The sequence below is a fragment of the Neopelma chrysocephalum genome, unplaced genomic scaffold, assembly GCF_003984885.1.
Source record: "Neopelma chrysocephalum unplaced genomic scaffold, ASM398488v2 Primary Assembly neopelma1_25, whole genome shotgun sequence".
Classification (NCBI taxonomy): domain Eukaryota; kingdom Metazoa; phylum Chordata; class Aves; order Passeriformes; family Pipridae; genus Neopelma; species Neopelma chrysocephalum.
In genome coordinates this window covers 9,184,620-9,208,297 of record NW_020897694.1, presented here as the reverse complement: position 1 = coordinate 9,208,297, position 23,678 = coordinate 9,184,620, and the positions used below count along the sequence as shown (strand labels likewise).

The 23,678-nt window shown below is 39.6% G+C and overlaps 1 protein-coding gene across 9 annotated transcripts in view; it reads right to left on the bottom strand.

The window, feature by feature from the left end:
• FNDC3A (fibronectin type III domain containing 3A) overlaps nt 1–23,678 on the bottom strand; it is a 118,581-nt gene that overhangs the window by 24,876 nt on the left and 70,027 nt on the right. For all 9 annotated transcript variants that reach the window (XM_027674362.1, XM_027674364.1, XM_027674363.1 and 6 more), the window contains 7 exons: nt 20,978–21,250; nt 18,900–18,958; nt 9,235–9,392; nt 8,022–8,081; nt 5,061–5,199; nt 4,393–4,446; nt 3,651–3,775 (listed from right to left, as the gene is read on the bottom strand). In XM_027674362.1, the coding sequence (XP_027530163.1) occupies nt 3,651–3,775; nt 4,393–4,446; nt 5,061–5,199; nt 8,022–8,081; nt 9,235–9,392; nt 18,900–18,958; nt 20,978–21,250 (868 nt within the window). The remainder of the gene's footprint in view (nt 1–3,650; nt 3,776–4,392; nt 4,447–5,060; nt 5,200–8,021; nt 8,082–9,234; nt 9,393–18,899; nt 18,959–20,977; nt 21,251–23,678) is intronic.

The following is a 23,678-nucleotide window of genomic DNA, read 5'->3' as shown; positions in this document are numbered from 1 at the left end:
ATGACTTAATTTGCCCATGAGTCTGTCAGTAACAAAACATCTGAACAAGGGTAACATATTCATAATCGAAAGATTTTCAATGTTTTGCTAACCAAAATGTTTTACTTTTTCATATTAACTCAGTATTCTAAAACAGTAGAGCTCTATATGCAATAATATACTAATACCACAGTGTCCTTCCCTATTCAAAATGAAAACATGAAGGCATAAAAGCATATATGGGAAGACCTCAAAACAAATTTTGCTTATGTGTTCCAAGATTACTTTGAAGTACTAGTTTCTCTAGTGATTCAGAAAAAATAGAGTAATAGTCCCATTCAATGTTACGCTACTTTAAGAGTTGATAATATGAAAATCTTATTGCAGAACAAATGAAGTAGAGTGTACACCAGTGAATCTTTTAACACAACTGTTAACTATCTGATGACAATTAGATACACCTTGTGGTGAAAACACAAACAATTTATATAAAAAGACCTCATGTGAAACAGAGGGATGCAAAAGTCATTAAACAGGTACTATGCTTGCACAGATGGTCTAACGTATCCAGCTATACTAAAAAGAACCCACCTGTTCTCAGGTGGCATTTGCTGCTTCTACGTGAGATCTGAAGAAACATTCACAGGCCTAAAGCTAATCTAGGTTTTTTAACTATATGAAGCCAATGTTACAATTAAACTACAAACGTGTAGTTTTAATCTGAAAGCTAGGGATTACCTAAGTGAGCATCAGGAGGCCCTGAAACTGAAATCCTCTATACAGCTCAAACAGCTGTACCAGTTAAATAGGTCCTGTTGGAACCTGACTTGCCTGAAGAACCTCAATATAAAGATACCACTTACTCAACCTACATTATAATAATGCACATACTGTAAATTTTCATCTGCATTAAAGTACTTTTGGTGTTTAAGAAAAAATAATCTTTCAGACAACACATTATCAAGAGTGTTGATAGCACACAAAGTTGACATATTGCCTGTGTGGACATGCAGACTGTCAAATACTGTCAAGCAAGAAGTGAAAAAGTGCAAAACGAGAAAACTTTTTAAATTCAAGGGAAAAGTAATTTTTTTCCTTGTAAGAAATCACAAGCAAGAAAATCTGTGAAATAGAGATTGTTTGATACCTACAATACATTAACTAAAACAAAGGTCAGCAATTTTATAGATAGCCTACAGAAAGCATGAAGAGAGGCTTGATATAAATATTATGTCTATCTCTATTCACAACAAACTACTGAAGGAGTTATATCTTACAAGCAGATATAAGGTAAAAGATCCCACATCTTAAAAAGATTTAATCTCTTTACTTGATTGAACCACTTCAAAACACACTGAAACAAACAAAGAGTTCCAGCGATACCCACACTTCAATGACTATTAAACAATTTCCTCAGAAGTACAACAGTACTATCCATTTTTTAAAATAGATTTTATTTTTCAAGTATTCTTTAGCCACTGTTTCATGTGAGGTTAGAATTAAATTTAAAAATGAGTAACTCAAAGATAAAATATCTGTTCTTGTTGGTAAAATTATTTAGACAAAATTCTGTCTCCAGATGCCTAATGTTCTCAACATTCTTTATAAGGAATAAACAGGCACTCTACACTAATAAACATTATTTCAAGAGACTTCTTAATTAAATAATACCATGAAGACAATAAAGCACATCTTCACAAGGCTATGAAATACTGATTTAAAAATCTATTCAGCATGATTAGTTTAAGAAGGGTACTTAACTGATCAGTGTCTTCAAAGCTTACGCTGGAGGAATTTGTAATATGTGCAGCTATTCCTAGAGGATACATTTACACTCAGATGCAAAAGGGGAACAGGAAGAGAGCCTGAGCACTGGACCCTGGTTAACTGCCAGCTCCCTCCTGGTTTTTATTTTTAACAGTTCCAACTAAATCTCATCAAGACGAAGTCCAGGAGAGACTAAAGAGAATAATTAATTACAAGGACATCATCCAGAAGGCAGTAATGTAAAAAAGACTGTCAGAGCACACCAACAGTTGTTCTAGTCCACTATAGTGTCTTCTGACAGTGACAGTGGCCCAAAGCAGGTGCTTAAGGAAAGACATGGGAACACGCATTCCCTGAGTACTCTCCAAAGCCTCACAACACATGCCTCAGATCTCCCGAGCCAGCTGTGTTTTCCCCACACTTAATAGTCTCCAGAAGATTTCTTCTGCCCAGCATGAGTTATGACTTCAGCTCTGGCTCCCTACTCTTTATGCTGTCCTTCAACACTGTCCAAGCAGGCACTGTTACTTCAAGCACCTCCTTCTGCCAGCGGAAGGACACAAAACACACATCCTCTCTCTCACGCTATAAAAACACCACTCTGATAAGCTGCAGGACAATTTTCATAATATTTCAAACAGTGAATTAAAAAAACAAATGCAAAGTAGCAATTTTAGGTTGATGGCTAGGGAAATCTTATTTTTATGCCACACAAGACTTCAAAGTCCAAGTGCTACTAGGTAGCATGGACACCAGCAGTCTGCTCTAGAGGTGATGAGCCCCTGGTAGAGTGACTGTTAGCCAGGTTAGTCCACTTCGCCTGATGACCAAGAAGCATTCCCAAGAACTAATGCACCCAGTAGTGCAAGCATAACTTGAAAATACATTGTTGGGTTTTTTTTTCAAGGTCTTATTTATATTCTCTACTGAAATCAGATGTCACAGAATCACAGAATGGGTCAGGCTAGAAGGGACTACAGTGGGTCATCTGGTCCAACCTCTCTGCTTAAGCAGCATTGTCCTAGAGCACATGGCACATCCCATTCATTCAAAAATTCAAAACAAAGTTTGATGTTCTCCAACTTCTGCAAAGTAGTAATTAAAGGCAAGAAGCACATATCCTAAGCATTTATAATAAGCTCTAGAACTTACAAAGAATTCATTGATACGGTAATGTCATATTCTGTCTATTTCCCAGGGAGACTAACAGATACATTAGATAAAGGGACAATATCCCAGTAAGGGGACGTGGCACAAAGCACAACAGAAACAGTGACATGTGGCAGTAGGAGTTCTGCCAGACTTAATTCCTGCTCCAGAAGAGTTACTGACACCTCTTTATATTGTCATCACTACAACTCTAAATTTAAGGAGGGATGATAAGCCCTTGAAAACTGTTATTACACCAACTTCAGGAACTAACCTTAGGTCTAGCACCATATCAAACCCGCCTGGAACAAAGAGCAGCAGAGAGCATGGTAACGAGGTACTCCCAGTCAGCACAGCAGCAGCCCATGCTGCTTCTAAGAGGGGCTGAATTTTGTAGCATTTATACGGTAAGTATGCAAACACATAGCAATTGTAGTACACAGCCATGCCAGGCCTGAACAAAATGCGCTATGCTGGGAATCACAGAATAGCTGAGGTTGGAAGGGATCTCTGGAAGTCATTTCATCTAACCCCCCCTGCTCAAGCAGGGTCAAGTGATTTGTAGGGCACGGGTAACCTGAAAAATTAATAATCTAATCACATGCTGTGAATCAACTAAGCAATTGGACTAGATGATCACTGTAGGTCCCTTCCAACTGAAATATTCTATATTTCAGTTCATTCCAGTTGGACAAAAGACTTTTTTCTTTAAATGCCACCATATGTTTTTCCCAAATGAACATATGCATATTTACCTCATTCCCATGTCATTTTTGGCTGCTAACCTAAAGGTGTACCCCATTGCTGGTGATAGTTTAGTGATCCTATACTGCTTCTGTTGACCGTAATAACACTGGCAAAACTCTCCATTTCCTTTTCCCTAAAAAGGAATAAATCAGTCACATTATTCATCCTATTATATATGCATCCATCAATTACAGTAACATACAAATATGAAGTAAACTCATTTTTTGAAATGAAATATAACTCAAGAATCTCCCATATAGTGAGGTAGTAGCATATGAAATTTTGTATGTATATTAAATTAGCGGCTTTTCCCCTTCCTTTCCATTTCCCAGTTCCACAGGGCTAAAACAAAAAAAGCCATGAAGCTTCTGCAGCTCTGCCATCTCAGGATAGCTGTCCAGGTAGGGACTGCAAGATGTTTGCAGGGGCATAGCTGATCCACCCCCTTTGTAAAGAAGAAAGACTGTCATTGGAAAATGATCCTTCAGTGTCAGCTCTTGAACACAATATTGGACTACAAGTGAAAAAGCCACTATTAAGAGTGGCAGAATCACGCAATTAAGATCCTACTATTTTATATTCCCCAGGAAAAAAATTAGGCAATATTCTGATAATTGCTTCAGGAATTCCATATTTGTCACACACCTCTAAACAGAAGCCATAATTTTCACACAACTTGATGTGCACAGTCACATGCAACTACTTCAAAAACCTATGAAATTAAAAATACAATAGAAAAAACTTGCTTACTTCATCCCATTCTAAAAGGTAACTGTGGATTTTGGAACCATTATCACAAGATGCCTGCAACAGGAAAACAAGAAAATTAGAACTCTTAACTGGAAACAAGACCATTTAAGGAAAAAATGTATGTAGGGGTCAAACCATGACAAGAACAGCAGAAGGCAAATGATGCTCCCCTTATACAATTGTTTCACTTACCAAGACAGTCCTAGTTCAGTCTCTATCCACTGAACACTTGTTTTGTGTTTATGGTTTTGTTTTCTAATTTAGATCTTGAAAAAGTATTCAGGCAGCTGTGTAAAATGCTATAGTATTTTTCTGAGCAGCTAGATTGCAGGTCTGCTCAAATTTCAGTCTTTTCAGACTACTTAATTTGCTTTGCACAAACAAGCCATGTTCAGTGGCAGAGAAAGGAATCGGTTCCACAGTACAGTAGGGGACTGGAACTCAGTAACTTTATTTGCAAAGGCTCCTTGCTTTTCTGTGAATCCTTCTCTTCTTACTGAAGGCCACATTTAATCCAGTGCATCTATTTCCAGTCATAGAACTGTAACTGAAATTAGTATGTTTGATGAAAATTTTCCATTTCAATGAACTGATATTTTATTGACAAATCCACAACAATTCTGAAGAGTTTAAAATATTTATTTTAAAGGCTGTGAAGCAATTCTTACCTTCCATTGAAGAGTAAGAGAATTTTTGGTCCGATTAGTTATCCTGGGCAGATTTGGTGTATCGGGTTCACAACTCGTTGTGGTAAAACTCTCTGCTTCTGAAGGGCTCCCCTTTACACAGTTGCATTCTACTTGTACTCTAAAGTGGAAAAGAGTCAATAACATTTTGCTTCAAAATCTGTATCTGTAGTTTCAAAGAAAACCAAGTATTCAGAATTAAGTTACTGCCTTGCTGCTTCATTATTAAAATATCACTGTTATAAATAAATAACTGGAAACATCTTGGTCAATTAAAGTAATGTGAAAGAAAAGAATCCTTTACTTTGGATGTACATCATTACCATCAGTTAGCTTTAGTCTCATAATTATATTTGAAATATATCTGTTATTAGCTGTACCTTGGTTGGGAAATAACGGTAACATTTTGCAGGCTCATTATCTATTGCAGACATATTAACTGATATGCAAGTGCTTTCGTCAGATGAGCACAGTGAAGCTGTTGATACATTTTGAGTCTCTTCTGTACTCCTTCAAGACCTCGCTGAGCCTGTTCACCCTGTCCTCTCCTTTAGGAAGGCTAGGAATTAACTCTCCGCCTACTTCAGAAGAGTGAATTCTTGCTTCTGTCTCAAAGAGAAATGGTTTGTTTTTCAAACAGCTTGTCTCTAAAAGGAAATACGTTACTATCTTCTGGCCTCTCCCTGCCCCCTAAGTTGTGTAGCTATGCCTTGTGTCTTCCCTAGGTGAATGGCACTTTATTCTGATTCATCTGTTCCTTTGAAAGACAAACAAACAAAACTCCAAAAAACCCCCTTTCCTCTGGCCACGGATATAAAACCTGGGTTGCTGGCTTATGAAGATGCAAAAATCATTATCCCTTGCCCTAATAAAAAGTCTGTTCCCATCTTTCTTATAAGCCCCCTTTAAATACTGAAAGGCCACAAAATGTCTCCCTGGAGCCTTCTCCAGGCTGAACAACTCCAACTGTGTCACCCTGTCTTCACAGGAGAGGCGCTCTAGCCCTCTGACTGTTTTTGTGTCCTTTCTCTGGACCCACTCTAACAGGTCCACATCCTTCCTGTGCTGGGGACCCCAGAGCTGGATGCAGTACTCCAGGTGGGGTCTCACCAGAGTAGAAGGGCAGAATCACCATCTTTGACTTGCTGTCTGTGCTGCTTTTGATGCAGCTCAGGATACAGTCGGCCTTCTGGGTTGTGAGCACACACTGCGAGGTCATTTCCAGCTTTCCAACCATCAGGATTCCATGTCCTTCTTGGTAGAGCTGCTCTGAATTCCTTCATCCCCCAGCCTGTACTGATACCCACAGTTTCCCCGACACAAGTGCAGGAGCTTGCAGTTGGCCTTGTTGAACCTCATCAACCCATGCTGAACCCATGGGCCCACTGCTCAAGCTTGTCCAGATCCCCCTGGATGGCATCCTGTCCCTCAGGCATGTCAACTGCACCACTCAGTCTGATGTCATCTGCTCAGAGTGCACCTGGTCTATATCACTCACGAAGATATTAGACAGTACTGGTGCAATACAGATGCCTCAGGAACACCATCCGGACATTGAGCCATTGATCACTACTCTCTGAATGTGACCATCTAACCAATTCCTCATCCACCATGATTCCAACCATCAACTCCATATCTCTCCAATTAAGAGAGAACAACATTGTGGGGGACTGTCTCAAAGGCCTTACAGAAGTCCAGAAAAGTGACATCTGTAGCCCTTCCCTTGTCCACTGATGTAGCTACTCCACCACAGGCCACTAGGTTGGCTAAGCAGGACTTGCCCTTGGTGAAGCCATGCTGGCTGTCTCAAATCACCTCCATGTCTTCCATGCGCCTTAGCATAGTTTCTAGGAGCATCTGTTCCATGATCTTCCCAGGCACAGAGGTAAGGCTGACACGTTGGTAGTTCCCAGAGTCTTCCTTTCTACCCTTTAAAGAAAATGGGTGTGGTGTTTCCCTTTTTCCAGTCACCCGGGACTTTGCCTGGCTGCCATGACTTTTCAAATATGATGGAGAGTGGTTTCAAGTGTGATGGAGATGGCAACTACATAAGACAATTCCCTCCGGACTCTGGAATGCAACTCATCAGGTCCCATAGACTTAGGTTCAGGTTCCTCAGGTGGTCCCAAACCTGCTCTTCTCTTACTGTAGGAAGGACTTTACTCCCCCAGTCCCTATTTCATGGTCCATCCACTTCACAGGAGTGAGAAGAGAGGTTGTCAGTGAAGACTGAGGCAAAAGAGTTGTTGAATACCTCAGCTTTCTCCTTGTCTGCTGTTACCAGTTTGCCAGTTGTGTTCATAAGGGGGGATGTGCTTTCTCTGCCCTTTCTTTCTGGCTGACAGAGCTACAGAAGCCCTTATTAGTCTTTGCACCCCTTGCCAAGCTCAGCTCCAAATGACTCTCCAATATTTAAAAACAAAGAGGGAAGAAGAACACCTAACTGCATCTTTCCAATCCTATGCTACTTCTTCTGACCTCCTGAAGCAGCAAATTCCGCTAGAAGGGTACAATTACACTGAGCTGGGGCCATCCTTTCTGGCGCATATGGGGTCAGGTTCACTGATCTACTGGAGCAAAGCAAAACCAGCAGCATAATGTGACCTTCAGGTGGCCAGCAGTGAGCATCTTCCTGTGCTAGGTACTTTCCTCTGCTGCTTGTGGAAAATTGAAAGTAACATCTATGCCTGGCTCCAAGGACACAAAAAGGTCACTGTGCTGGCATGAAGCAAAGAGTATGGAGGTAGGATAGGGGTGCACTAATCATCATATATTTTCCAAAATGGACTGAGTGGTCAACTAAGCCAAAAATGTCCATTTGTGACTCAAAGGAGGGTGAGAAATGGTAAAGACAATCTCTGAAGACTTATGTAAATACACAGATTCAATGAAACTTTTAAAATAATTCCACTGAACTTAATGAAAAGAAAATGAGATACTTACCTTGCATGGTAATCAGTTGCTGGCCTGAGATCATTTACAGTAACTTTATTTTCTTCCCCACTGGAAAGAGATACAATTTTGTTAAAGACTATTTCAGAATCCCATACATTTATAAAAAAGACATATATCATCTAATCCACTCACCTAACATACCTTCTATGAAATGTATTTGCTAACAGTTTAACACTGTTGCTAAATATAGTAAAATGTAAATGCATTTATCTTGGAATTTTAGAAGCTTCTTGCATTACTTGTTCTTTTGCCCTGGTGGTTTTGAGGCACTTTTTAGTTTGTTTGTGCTTTTTAAAAAATAATTTTTATTTTCCTCTTTACTCAGTAAGTTGCACGTGTATGTATGTATGTTATTACACAAAAAACCCTGTTACAGTACTGGGGCCTACAGAAGCTCAGTTCAGCCTTGCAAAAACAATTATCTAAAACTGTACCTGACTGCATATACCTACTTGCTAGAGTCTAGTAAACAGAAAAGGCACCTAAGTAACATCAATTAGTTTGCTTTTGCTGACATCAGCTTATGTTACCAAAGCTCATTTCTTTTCCTCTAGTTTCTAGGATAGGAATATCGTGATTTCATGAAATCCATGGAAGGTGACCATGATAAACTAGCTAGATACATGGGTTTATAATTATTAGAGAGGTCTACACCTTTAAGGCTAAATTTTACTGTTATGTTTCTCCAAGTTGCAAAAAACTGACTGAAGACCATTGTGTTAGGAATGAAACAATGAAAGAGTTTTGTTTGCTTTGCTGCTACTGTGAGTTGTGTTCTGAGTGAACTTACTTTTTTTTTTCATATCATAAGACTGTCTCTTATGAAGAGCAATTTTGGGGAAGGAAGGAATAACATTACTGGGAGCAGAAGCATGTGCTGACATGAATAATGATAAATACAATTTGCATATCTCACTATTTGAGAACCCATGGTTTCTAATGCATCTGGTTGAAATACAGCAAAGTGGTATTAAAACACGCCTCCAACATGTAAGAACAAAGTCTTTACATTCCAATTGATGGCAGAGACTTCAGTAATAAAACAAAACAAATTCTACTGAAAAAAGTAGTTAATTTCAAAATACCAGTTGCACAAAACTGGCAATTATTTAACTCTCTGGAAAACAAGCAGATTTTAAATAAGGTTTTAACCCACAGAACTCAATGCAGCAGCAATTAAATTAAAATAACAAACACCTACATGTATACAGTTTTGTACTTTCCATCTTTTCCAGTATTTGAAATCATCACTTCGTAAGTATAAACCTCTGGCATGTCGTTCTTGTCAGTGTCTTCTCTGGTGTCACTGGACGGAGGGGACCACATAAGCAGTGCTGTTCTTGCCTGAATATCTGACACCTGTAGAAACACAACTTTTGAGATCTCTGCCCTTTAAGTGCTATTTTATATAAACACTACTTTGCCAAAAAGGATCAAATAAGAGAGAAGAAAATAATATACTATTAGCAAATCAGAATATTTATACTCATACAGTAGCTACTAACTTGTTTTTACAGATGAAATCAAGCTGGAAATACAAGGACTGCCATGAGAAAACTGCAATCCTGGGCACGGGGCTGAGGGCAGAGACATCTCTCGGTACCGAACGCCACCCAGTGGGCTGCTGAAACATGGACTTAAGCGCTGGTGAGGCAAAGCACATCCTGGGATATTGGGCACTTCGTTAAACCACGCTCAGGCACATTTTTCTTTGAAGTCACACAGAATATGACTTTTTTTTTTAATACTTTCTTGCCAACTCAGTTTTCTTATGAAATATATACATATATATAGATGAAGGCATGCTCACAAGGTCCATGTACATATACATAAATATATATATATACAATGTCCTGAAGAATTCCTGTGGTGCTGCTTGCTTGCACAGCCCACTCTTTGCAGAAAGGCCTGGATAACAAAAGTTGGTGTGACAGAAATATGAGTATAAGCAGTGTATGTGAACGCAACACTTCTAACTGCCTGACAAGTGTTTGTTCCAGCAGACTAATCATGCTAAAGGCAGTGATCCCCACATGGGTTAAATGGAAATGAGGAATCACAAAGAGACTTCTGAAACACAGAAGTAATCAGCTTCAGAAGTATAAATACAGCATGAAAACTCATAACAGAGCCCAAGGATGCTGGAGTGGAACAGAGCAATGATCAAAACCTGGCCTGACAGCATAAGAAATTGCCCTGCCACCACTGCTGCCTCCATCCAAGCCTGATGGATGCCATAAGTAGCTGCACCTCAGCTGCTGTGACAGCAGACACAGACCCACAGCCTGGGTGTGTGCATGTGACCTGGTGAAAAATTTTCTCAGTGGCCTGCGGATTAGCAGATTGTAGGGAACAACACGGTTACATGCAAAGCTACTAATGCACAATGGAGATGCGTGACTAGAGGCACTCACGCACCCAGAAGAGTGGGTGCTGCTTGAAACCCACACATGGTGCAAGGGGTTGGGGATGCTCATATGAGTGCCTAGGTGCATGGAGGTGATTACAAATCTTTAGGATTTGTTATAGAAGGATGCCTAGAATTTTGTGGATGTTTATAAATATTGCATTCTGCTGTTGTGGTTTGTACCTTGCACCCACCTACTATTTACAATCATTTCACAAAAGAAGGGAAACACATTCCATTCATTACATGAAATGATTAGTTTTACAATATGACTGTAATATATATCTATTTTGGGAATAATTGCTTTTGAAAATCTATTACCTGAGTATCAGAATCAAAAAGCTATCCTCACAACTGGTGTTTGCAAATTGCTATGATCTACTGAACTAAAAACCTGAATGGGTCAACTTCAAGAATGAAACAGAGAGGGAATGACTTACTGATAACAAAAACAGAAAGGAGAAAAAATTCAAACAATGTGAGCCTCAATGTCTTGGAAATAATGTCACTAAACACTTATGCACTAACAAGATTGCGTATCATATCCTGAAAGGGATCAAATGCTGGTATGACTAAACACTGAAGTTCTTGGGAAACACAATTCAAAGTATGGTAAGAAAAATTCCACTATCAGCTTGATGGGACCACAAAGTAGACTAAAAGTATCTACAACCACCTCAGTAAAATTCTAGCATTTCTGGAAGTCTTTGGAATTGTGGGAAGAATCTGATAAAAGCAACCTCTCTGACCATTTTAATCCCACCGTCCTGAGTTGCAGAAGGTGGCAGGAGATCCTGAAGGAAAGAAATGTAGGTTCTTTGGGGACCTACTGTACTTCAGGATTAGTAGGATCCATTCTAAGATGATCTATTCTCACGTTTAGCTACCTTAACAGCAGAATTTTTATTTCCTAGTGTCCTTGCACTGTCTCTCTCACTACTAGCTAAGCCTACCAGTCCTAGCCACCACGGAGTTGAACATTAGATCTTCCCCTCCTTTCTGCAGTTGTTTCTTATGTATTTGAAGATACTTAGTATTCAAGTCTCCCCTCATCAAATCTCTGATCATTCTCACTGTTCCCTATCTCCTACTGATTCGTTTTCATTAGTGCTTTACCCAGAACTGCACATAACATTCCACCTAATGCTTTGCTAATGCCAAATTGTCTTACGCACCTGACTGATTAAATTTCCTTCAAACATCTTGGTCTATCTTTGTTTACACCAGAGAAGTAATGCTGTTGGTAGGAGTGAGAGGTGGCATTACAACTTGTATTGGGTTTGTGTGGCAAGGTTTTGGTAGGTGGGATTGGGGAGGATACAGGGGTGGCTTCTGTAAGAAAATGCCAGAAGGTTCCCTCATGTCTGACTGAGCCAATGTCAGCTGGCTCTAAGACAGATCCACCACTGGCCAAGGCTGAGCCCAGCAGTGACAGTGAGAGTGCCTGTGGGATAACAGAATTAAGAAGAGGTGAAAAAAAACCCCAACCCTGCAGATGAACAACTGCAGCCAGAGAGGGAAGTGAGAGTAGGCAAGAGAAACAGCTCTGCAGACACCAAGGTCAGTGAAGAAGAAAGGGGGGAAGGTACTCCAGGCACTAGAGCTGAAATTCCCCTGCAGTCTGTGAGGCAGATCATGGTTAGGCAGACCATTCCCCACAGCCCATGGAGGTCCATGGGGGGAGCAGAGATCCACCTACAGCCTGTGCAGGACCCCATGTTGGAGCAGGGGGATGCCTGAAGGAGGTTGTGACCCCATGGGAAGCCCACGCTGGAACAGGGTCCTGGCAGCTCTCCTGTGCCCATCTGAGGAGGGGAGCAATAGAAGGGCTTTGGTGGGCACCTGGCACCCAGCCAGAGTCAACGCACCACAGATCTTATTTGAACATTAAAAGATTAGAGGTTTCAACTGTTCAGTACAGAGAGAGCAGGGAGAGTGGGAGGGAGATCAAAGAGAATATTACAGACTACAGAGTAACAGACAACTTACAGGACTTTGACTGGTAAAATTAAACTCAAGAGTATTGGTGGAAATCATTATATATCAACAAGCATCACAGAGAACACAGTGAAATGTTAAGTCTGTGATTGGATGAAAAATTGTTATCCCAAGTTATTCCCCTGGCACAATGTTTGTTGGTGAACTCGTACAAACCTTCCAGAAGACTTGTAAAATAATAGATGACAAATGTTAACACTGTGACTACTACAACAATGAAGCAGCATTATGTACCAAGCTAAAAGTCAGTGACTGTGTAGGTTGTTCTGGTGTTTTACTTTGTGTAAACAGGCTGTGACTACAGAATATTATGAAGGGCTGAAGCTTTGTTGTGCCAATTTGCCAAAACTTAAATGCAACAGTCAGTAGAACCAGAAATGCAATGTGAAAAGTATTCATAGAAGCTGGAAAGTAAGGACATCCTAAAGGGGCATAAAAAGCCACAGTGTATAAACCTGATATTATTTGTACATACCCACGCACACATATGTGAATAGGGAAAAGGGAGAAATATGTTAGCCAAAAAGATACAGTTCAACAGAATTTACAGAAATTGTTAAAAACATTCAGTGAAACAAAAAGGCTAACAGGATTTAAGACAAAAGATTAAAAAAAAAGGAAAAACGTAGCAGGGAAGCTCCAAGTGAGGCACTGCTCTGTTCCTGGTGGATGTAGAAGTTAAAATTATAAATCCATCCTGCATTTGCAATGAGGTTGAAGTTCATATCCATCTTCTGCAACCCTGTTGCTAAAAAATTTATAACCTAAGTAAGGGATCTGTAATAAACAAGGTGGCCAGGTTAAAATGCTGGTTCCCCATGAGAAATGTACACTCACATTAAACCAAGGAGTTGCAAGTCTAAACTAGTAAGACCTGCTGAGGAGCACTGGGGAGTGAACTACTTATGGAACAAGTGTTAAGAGGCATATACCTGAGGGCCTAGGAGAATGGGCTCAAGGCAGAAGAACAGAACAAGAGCTACAACACTTAACTCCTTGGCAGGGATAAATATTGGAAACAACTTCCAACCCTGTCCCCTATACAACTGAATCTAACTGAAGTTGCCACCTTCTTTTCTGCAACCCCAGAGAATGTCAGTGGAGAAGTATGGGGTCTCCAAAAATACAGCTTGTGCATGAGGGGTCAGTAATCAGACTAAAAGAAAAGAGTCAGCAGCAGTGACTAGTGAGTAATATAGAGGTTTTTCTTCTGGACCCATATTCTATATGATGTTACATTTTTTTTTTTTTTTTGGGGACCCCTGGTGGCCAGGATGCGGCACTCTCACCGTGCGACCCAGGTTCGATTCCAGGTCCCCTGGGCAGATGGAGCTCGTTAGCCCTGTGAGGCCATCCATCTATGAGAAGGTCACTCTAAACAAACCTACGTCCTGAGGACCTCACTGCCATTGTCCAAGCTTGCTTGGCCCCGGCAAATGAACCTTAGGATTAAAGGGTGGGCTCAGTTCAGCGCAAGCTGTGTCTCACCTAAAAAAAAAATCCATTGCGCAGGCTTGAAAGGTAAAAGACCTTTCCCAAAATCTTTGTTCGCGAAGACTGGCCATTATTACATATTTTTTAAGTTCAGCAGCTTTTCCGTAAATTTACATATAGGTGTATGAGTATTTTCAACCACACTCAGTTGCTAAAAAAGTTTTTTAAATCACAGCCACAAACACTGACAAGAAAGAATCAGAGAAGTAATTCAAGTCCTTTTCAACTCATTTATAGAACATTTGGTACTGCTTTCAGATTCAGCTTCCAGCTAAGAAAATGATTCTTAAAGGTAAGTAAGTCTAGGTTCAGCTATATTCTTCCTCACAAGACTATTAGTAAGGGACAAAAGCAAAGTACTATAATGTCAAGAATTACTAAAATAAAAATTTTCTTAAAAAAACTTTTCTCTGTTGTATATATGCACTATGGTACTGTGAACCACAGAAATTTAACAGTGTTTATGGCTTAAACACTGTTAAAATGACTGAAGGACTTTTTTCCACTATAGCAAACTTTGCAAAGAAGCAACTGCTCTCCGAAGTCACCCCTCCCTGAATATGCCTACTAATTTGGACTGTGACAGGAACTTAAGATAAGATAATGGTAGTACTATTGTCCAATTATCCCAGGAGAAGAATGTATCCACAAGTGTGACAGACTACAATGCTAATGGCTCAGACAATCCAGGTGCAAGCTGACAATGTGCAAGTAACTGCCCAGGTGGTGAGGGCCCATCCAACACCTCAGGCTACAAGCTGGGTGTTGAACAAGATAAGGAGACAGGCAAATCCTGCAAGGCAGGGTAGTGTTTCTTTTTCCTTACACGAGTGACTCAGTTGTGATAACTCCCCTCCAGGGAAGCACCAGGACAATTAACACATAGCCTGAATGGGCCATAATGGGCCATAATTGGCTCAACTCCACTGGCATAACAGCTGTAATGCCTTAGAAGGTGTCAAAGACTCATGAAATGTCCCGTGATTCAGTCCAGTATTACATCATCCATAGTAAAACTCCCCACCCTAGGTGGCCTAAGCCCATTAAAAGACACACGGGACTTTCCTTAGTGCCACAGACTTCACTCAACACACAGGCTTCTTCCCTCACCATCCTGGGCTTCCCTCGATGGACCCAGACTGCAACCATCACTTTGCCGAGACTGGAACACTCATCACTGAGAAGACCACAAGAAGAGGATCAGCAGGACACTGTCAGAATCTACAGAGTGGTGATATTTTTTCTACTTAATCTGTCTCTCTGTCACTCTCTTTCTGTCTTTGTCCCTCCTCCCCCTTTTTCCTATTTCTTTCTATCTTTCTCTACCTCACATTTCATCATCATCATGGCTAGGCTTCGCGAATGAAGATTTGGGAAGGGCTCTACCCACGTTTCTTGCAAATGCGTTGGTGGCTAAAAAGGCCAATACGAGATAGACATATCCGATTGCAAAAGGCACAGCAGAAAGACTCCTTAGATGGTATATTCTGCAAGGCACGATTCTTTCTGCGTTGTCTTTTCTCCTCAAGGGTGATCCTGCGTGCTTTCTCAAAGGCATCAGCAGCATTATAGATGGTGTGTCTCCAGGCCTCCCGATTGGAGGCCAGAGTAGACCAGTTACGTTGGTCAATATGGCCAAGGCTGAGATGTTGTTTCAAGGAGTCCTTGTATCTTTTCTTCGGGGCTCCTCTCTTGCGGCAGCCGGTGGCAAGTTCACCATAAAGCAGGATCTTAGGGAGGCGGTGGTCCTTCACCCTGGAGATGTGCCCTGCCCAACGCAGCTGTGTTCAGTAACATGGCCTCAATACTTGTGACTGCTGCTTGTTCAAGAACAGATGTATTAGTCATATAATCTGACCAGTGGATGTTTAGGATTGTAGAGAGGCAGCGTTCATGAAAGCGTTCTAGGGTCCCTGCGCCGGCCGGGACTGCCCCAAACATGCGGCCACCTCACATTTACTGTTAAATAAAATCTGTACTATTGACTTTGCCATATGGTCTTGTTTGTACCTTAATTCAGGCAGAGGTATCTATCTAATAATTTTAAGAACCTGATCGTAACAGGTAATCTTAGATTACATCAGCATATACTATTTTAAAACAAGACTCATACAGTACAAGCATAGGACAGTAATTAGGAATTTCTTCACTAAGATGCAATTATTTAATATTGTCCTTTATCCTTGATGTTCAATAATATCCCAATACTTGACTTTTTGAATGCTAGCCAAAGCTCTATTACAGAAATATCCAGAAATTCCTGTCAGTTTTCAATCACAAAACACTAACATATTTCCAAAAAAACCTCTAAGGAGGAAAAAAGTATTTTTGAAGAACAAAGATTTAAGATCAGAAGAATGCACTATTATTATGTGCTCTGAGATGCTTTTCAGAAAACTTGGCATTACTTATTACTTTGTATGCTTATTCATGCAGCTGCAATTGATCCTCCTTGCAGCTCTGAGCTGTGTGCTTCAGCAAAGCACAATACTTGAGTCAGAGCCCTAGCACTAAAGAAACAAGAGGTGGGCTTGCAAAAGTGAATCTCCTCATTAACTATATTACATGTGCCATTTGTGTCAAACAAAAGAGTAGTTTTAGTATGTGCAATCTGGATTGCATTCGCAGTGACACAGGATACTTAACTGTGAGGTGCATCACATTCTAGAAGTCCACAAACATACACAGAACAACAAAATATGATGCCCTCCAAAGGGATTTACATGCTATACAGACAACCATCAAATTCTGAGTTTCTGTTGCCTCTTCTTATTACTCAGCGTTCTGCGCCATTCTTCATTTTGCTTTTGCCTTTTCAAGGCCCCTGTTCTTCTCTTTTGCTTGCTTCGTTATTTGGTTAACAGACATGACAACTGGTGGCGACTCTGCTCAGACGCTGAGGACTCATCATGGTGCAATCTGCAGAACCACTCCCACTTACCTCAGGGCATAAAAAAGTTCAAGCAAGACCTTATTAAGTAGAAGGGTCATTTGGCGGCAGTATCACCTTACCAACTTAATACTGCCATGTATGAAAGAATGGGGGATCCATACAGGTAGAAGTTCAAGAAAATCAGAACCTAATAGGAGTCTGGAGGTAGTAAAATTTATGTATCCCATACTACACAGAACTGAAGGATATGTGTGAATGAAAGTACACAACAGAGACCACCACCTGATTTAGATGTACATGCCCTGGACCTGGGCACTGAGACATGGGACAACCCAGGACAGGTCAGCCTTCAGCATTATTCCATGCTTTCTGGAGCAGGATATGGTGCAATGGACATGGCACTGGACAGCACCCAGTATGGTTATCTGATCATATGACCACCACCACAGTCAGTACTGCCTGTGCCGGCACTGTTCACCCAGGGAACAGGGTGCTAACGATCCATCAGGAACCATGATCCACACAGTGAGTCCTTCAACCAAAACGATAAAAATCATGCAGGAATATTTCTGATGAGAACTACAAACAGAAGGTTCGAAAAAACAATCTCCTGGTTTGCTTGTGAGAGCATGAGGAAAACATTTCCTCAATGAAACTGTGGGAGGGTTGCTTGTGATCCTGCAAGGCCTGAGTAAGTAACACAGACTCCTATCACATCACACCACACTCCCCCAAGCTGCAACATCACCCAGCCTTCTATCCACTTCCAGCCCTGACTGTCCCTTACCTTCATAAAGCATAAGTCTCTCCAAGTGCCGGAAGTTTGGCCTTTTGCCTCATGTACACTATGTGGTCTGTAGCAGACCACCACTGCCTATGCCTGTGATGTCTTCTGAGGTCTGCAGAGATCACTTGTAGGCAGACAGCTACATACAATGTTGTTCAAGCAAGGACATGGTAGGGAAGGCAAATAGTGTGCTTGCCTAAAAGGCATGGATGGTTGAGTTGGGATGGAAGGGAGTGAAAGAAAACAACAGTACTGGCACTCCATTGTTTTTCCCTATGTTATTAGCGACACAGCAGAAGACCACACTTGTTGATCCACAGTTCTCACAGTCTAATTTAGGAAGCTCAGAGTTCCTCTTGGCAATGCAGCCACTGAGAATACCCCAACTTGGATGGCATTCTGTATGTCCTGTCCACTGACAGAGGACTGCGCACACATCTGGAGAACTGGTCCCTGTATTTCTAGTCAGGACAGAAAGGCCCATCCACATTGTCACTTATTAGTAACAGATTAGTTAGGCTAAGTTATTCATTAGTAATGAATAGTACTTTTAATAGCAAATGAAACCCTTAGATGCTTTCTGGCATTATATCTTACAGCAAACCTATAGTCTCCAGATCCCCTGCACAAGTCTCTACTGCCTGATCTACCAGAGTGATAGCAATAGGTGTTTGCTAACATCTGTGGAGATGAGATGCACAATAACAGGCAGCAAAACCTCTGCTGGCAGGACTTTGGAGGTTCTAGCTGTCAGAAGAAAGATGAGATGTGGGAAAGCTGGATTACACTCCAGATCCTGGATAAAAATCAGCGCTATCAGATGTAGACTGATATTCATTTATTACAGTCATAAATTCTTCTGACCCTTTCTCCAGCTTCTTTAAGTCTGGTCCTAATGAACTGTTCTGAATTCCAGTCTGTACTCTTTGTTTACTCTACTTCAGCCCTTTAGCCTCTCAATAAAGTTCTGGTATCTTTGTCTCACCAATCTTTATCCTTCTCAGGTGATTTCAGTCTCTTGCTACTACTGCCGACTAATATTGACATTCACAGACCGGCAAAGAAGAATTCTGCATAATAAGTAAGTATCAAGACCATTTTAGCTTCATAAATGTTAATACATTAAAAATTACTTTGATTGTTTACATTTCAGAAACTGGGAGATAAGTGAATTTGCTTTAGTGTGGAAAGTTAAAGATGCTTTAAACTTGGGAGAGAGAAAAGGAAGTGCAACTGTAAAATGGCAACAGATACATTCTGATTTTATCAAAAGCTTTTGTTACTTACCATTGGCTTGGTTATATTAGAAAGAAGTGCTTCCAGTGCTTTTGTTTCTTCATCCTTTTCTTAAAAAACAAAATCAAAGCAAACAGAAAGTACCCATGAATATTGTGCAGTGACTTTACAGTGAAATGCCTCTTCAAAATCAGCAACTGAACACAGATGAAAGTATTTACAAAATAGAACACCTTGCTAACTTGCATTTGTCTAGGTAACATAAAATCAAAAAAGCTCCTGATGAAGTTGCTAATATAAAACTATTTCTAAATCTCTCCTATGATTTATGGAATACAGAAAGCCTGGCTATCTTTTATTAATGTATAACTTTAAACTAACTACTGCTCTGGAGAACTTCTGATCTTGGATATTTCCATAGATTTCTCTTTGGATGTAGATGCAGTCAAGTCACAGTAGTTTTAAATATGTTATTGCACATCATCTGGAAGCCTACTGGTAACACTGCTGGCCTCCCTCAATTGCAAGGGAAAGAATCTAAGGGGTCTTTTGTTTCAGCTGAAGGTATTGCTGAGTTTCAAAGGACTCACAGTATATAGAAAGTGTTTTATGCACAAATTTTATTATCTTGATAGAGTACTACTCAGTTTTGATAGTGCGGTCAGGGATTTTTAATTCACTTAACCTTTAGTTTAAACTAAACATAAAAGAAAAACAAAGACTGACAAAATTCTTTAAAAAACAAATTCTTTAAAAAACAAAACAGATCAAATCTATTTACAACTTTGTTTCTAAGATGGTTTATGCTGTTGAAACTAATTAAATGTTTCTCTGACTTCTGTTTGCAAGTCTAAGTCTCAGTATGTAGTACTCCCCAATGTCTCCTGAATTAAATAATTTTGAAAAGTGGACTTTTCCATTTTTCAAGTAAAATACTTCTAAAGAAACCATTAACATAATTTTTGTAACATATGTAAGCAACAGTACATTTTATCACCTGTGCCTTGGTAAAGTTAGCTCACAGATAAATATCAACTAACAAAGTAAACTGCAGTCAAGACTCCGGAACTATAGTGACAAGTATTCATTGAAGTTTGGAGCAACAGTTCCCAACTTCTGACTCCAGGCTGTATCTCAAAGGTGACGTTTGGTACTAAGTTTTCACAGGGTATCATCTACACATACTTTTAAACAGCTCTCATAGGCTGAGATTTCCTGGTTTTGATTAGATGTACTTTTGTCACAGTCTCTTTGGTTTACAGCAACCTATTATACATTGTCATAAAATTATCATCTCAGAGCAAACTTCAGCAAGTGGAGAAAAACCATGGTTTTTTTCCCCTCAACATCAGCAGTTACCAGTTCCTATTCTGAGAAAACTGGTTTTGGCTGTGATAACAAGCCTTTGATGTGTTCAGAATCTGAAGGGCTATGCCAATGACCTCAAAGTTGCACAGTGACACATTTTCAGATTTTGACAATGACTGTATGACCAAGACTCAGTGAATTCAGTCTATCAGTGAGATCACATGTAAAATAAAGATATTAATAATAAACACACTCCCTATGGCAGTGTCCTAGAAAACATGAACTCCCATGGACTAATGTGAGGGGGCTTCATTACAGAGTAGGTAGGGACAGGCATTATACGATTTTATACAACAGCAGTATCTCTTTTACAAAACATTCTTCTTTAACAAGTTGAATGTAGGTTTCCTGTATCAGACACCTGGTTCTTTCCATGTTTTCTACAACATCAAGCAGGCCATCAATATTCAGTGATTCCTAAAAACACAAGAACCAGTAACTCTGGACAAAGCAGAGATTTTTCTTTAAACACTGTTATGTTTATGAAGTATGACTGATAATATTTTCTCAAATTTAGATGGAGACTTCCATGTCAGTTGTTTTTGCTCTCTTAGGCCCATCATTCCAATGTGATGAGCAAGTCAATTGCCCTTTAACTCCACTCTATGTAAGGCAGTGCAGTTATAGGCTACCTCTCAACTGCAAGACTGTCAAAGTGTGGTGTTCTACAAATGCTATGCTCAGTTAGACACTGAACTTGCATCATATATTTATATATATATATATATATATATATATATATTACTTTTGATAACACTTACCTTCTACTTCTGTGTCCGTCTGAGAATTGCTTTTTCCTTTACCCAAAGACTTGCTTTTGGTAGAACCTGTGCTTATACCACCTGCATCTTGTCCTTTTGTAAGTCCATTATGTTCACTTGCAGGAGAAGGACATTTCTGAGGAGATGATGGAGGACTGTTTAACCTATCCTTCTGAGTTCCATGTCGATCTTTTAATTTTTTTTGTAACCTTTCATATGTTTTGCTAGACCTTTCATCTCTAAAGTTGGATCTTCCATGAGCAGGCAGAGTATCTAAATGAAAGAAGAAAAAAGAAATCATTAAGAACAGAATGTAATTAAAAATCTACTTATAAATGCTATGTGTGTTAGATGCACACTTGTGTGTAAAATAACATCTCTACTGCTATTTGGAAACTCAAGTGTCCATCAGGTAACCTGATATACACTAACTGGAAATTAACAACATGTTAGGGGAGAAAGTGTTATCTTCCTTTTTTCTACTTAAAAATTATTCTTCAAATGTTTCTATAATCTTCCTTGAGCTGCAAGGTACAGAATAAAGTAATAAAAAAAAAATGTGATACTTTATTCACTGGAAGAGGTTTGATCTAATGCCGAATAAAAAAATCCACTGGTTTTAAGTTTTGGAATGCAACTACAGCTCTATTACTTTAATGATGCTTCAGCAGAAATCAACAGGGAAAAAGCCCATAAAAGCATAGAAACATAGAATCTGTGATCTATAGGGCAATGGAAAGACACTAAAGGTAGTATGGCTAAGTCTGGAAAGTGCACCATACCTGTACACAGTAACCTGAGGCATGGCTGCAGTATCATCAAAGACTCATCTCTAACTTAGAAGGTGGCTTTGAAAAAAAGTCAGTACCAGACTAATGAAAATATTAAACTGCAGACTGGCAAACTTTTCTGTCCAATTCTAACATTTGTATTAATTTCATCTCTATGCTTAGAAATAGGTTACTGACTCAAAACTTTAAAACTGTGTGCCACATGGCACCAAGTCTTTCCTCAGTGTAACCTTGCCCATAATAAATGATGAAAGCTTTAAAAAAACCCACCATCCTTCAAAACCAGCATAGAATTTGCTCATTTTCAGGTAAGTCGGATCAGTCTGAAGAATAAGTCCATTATTTGTTATTCCTTATGTGCTAGGAAATACTGAAAACATGATCAAATAAAAACTTCCTTGCAGGATAAAAATAAAAAAAACTAGAGAACTTTTCAGTTTCTGTTTTTTTTTTTTTTAAGATCAGCTTATTCCCAGAAAGTTTGAGAGAGGACTTTTAGATGTAATTTTCACAACCATTAGAAAGCTCAGTGCTTCTGTTAGAGAACTACCATGCTCTATGAGCTTCTGGGGGTTGGTTTGTTCAGTTGTTTTTTTCCTTGAAATTTAGATTCCTCATATAGGAACATATCTGCAGGCTTTGACTTTTGAAAGTCACAGCCAAAGTCAGAGATCTAGAATTAAAAATTACATCTGTAGCAAATAAATAACAAATTACAGCATTAGTCCTCTAATTTCCTAAACCCAAAGGCATCTTACATATATATATTGAAAACAAAGCAAACATAAAACATCCCACTTTATCAATTTTTTTACATTAGCAGTTTAGCAAATTATCACTGAATCCATATTTAAAGAGATATAATCTGGCAGCAGAAATATGGAAAAATATTATTTCATTAAGAAGTATCCTTTATATTTTATGCATTTAGTTATCACACTTCAATCTCTTATTTTAGCAAACTAAAAGCAGACAAGTGCCATCAGGAAATCAGGAAATTAATAAAACTACAAATAAGCACCCAAAGAGTATCTAGCAATGTACTGTTATCAGAGTAGTGCCAGAAGAAATAAAGTCAACTTGAGTGCAGAAAAACACTAAGAATTCCAGGAAGATCTAGACATTGGTATATTCTTTTCTGACCACTTTGTACATCATTACTATTTAAGCAACTATATGTAGGCCATCTTTAGGTTATTTTAGTAGCATCATAGAATGCTGAGGAGTTCTGTTTAGCCTCTCCTTCCACAGCTTCTAGCTTTCTCTAAAAACAGCAATCTAGAATTGCTCTTTGAAAGTCTTTCAAGGTCAGCACCTGCCTTATCTAAAGAAAAGCAAGTCTACCAGAAATGTAAATATTAATCTAACAACCCGACCTGAGTTAGGACACACATACACTTTTCCCAATAAACCATATTAAAGGCAGATGTCAATAGCACTACCAAAGAAAGTTTCAACTACAGTATTAAGCTTAGGTTAGTGGCACTTGATTATTCAAACTAGACTTCAAAGGGACATTCAATTAAATACATAAAGTTTTATGAAAAATGGCACGCTTTTTTCTGTAATGAATACTAAGATTTCCTATTTCATGCTTGTCCTAGTTTGAGCAGCCAGGAGCAGTTCATCATTGTGTGGGTGTAACCCAAACTGTGTATTCTATACCCTCTATGTCATTTCCCAGAAACTGTTAACAATAGACCATTTGCAGCAGCTGCCCAGAGCACACCTGACCCCTCAGGCTATAGTTATGGGTAATGTTAACTCCCCTCCAGGGAATCATTAGCACCTCCACACCCAGCCTGAGGGGTCATGTCTGCTAATAGGCCACCAAGGATTCCAAAAATATCTCCTGACTCACAACCACCCATTGTGGAACTCCCCGCCCTGGGGGAGGTGCTGGGCATTCC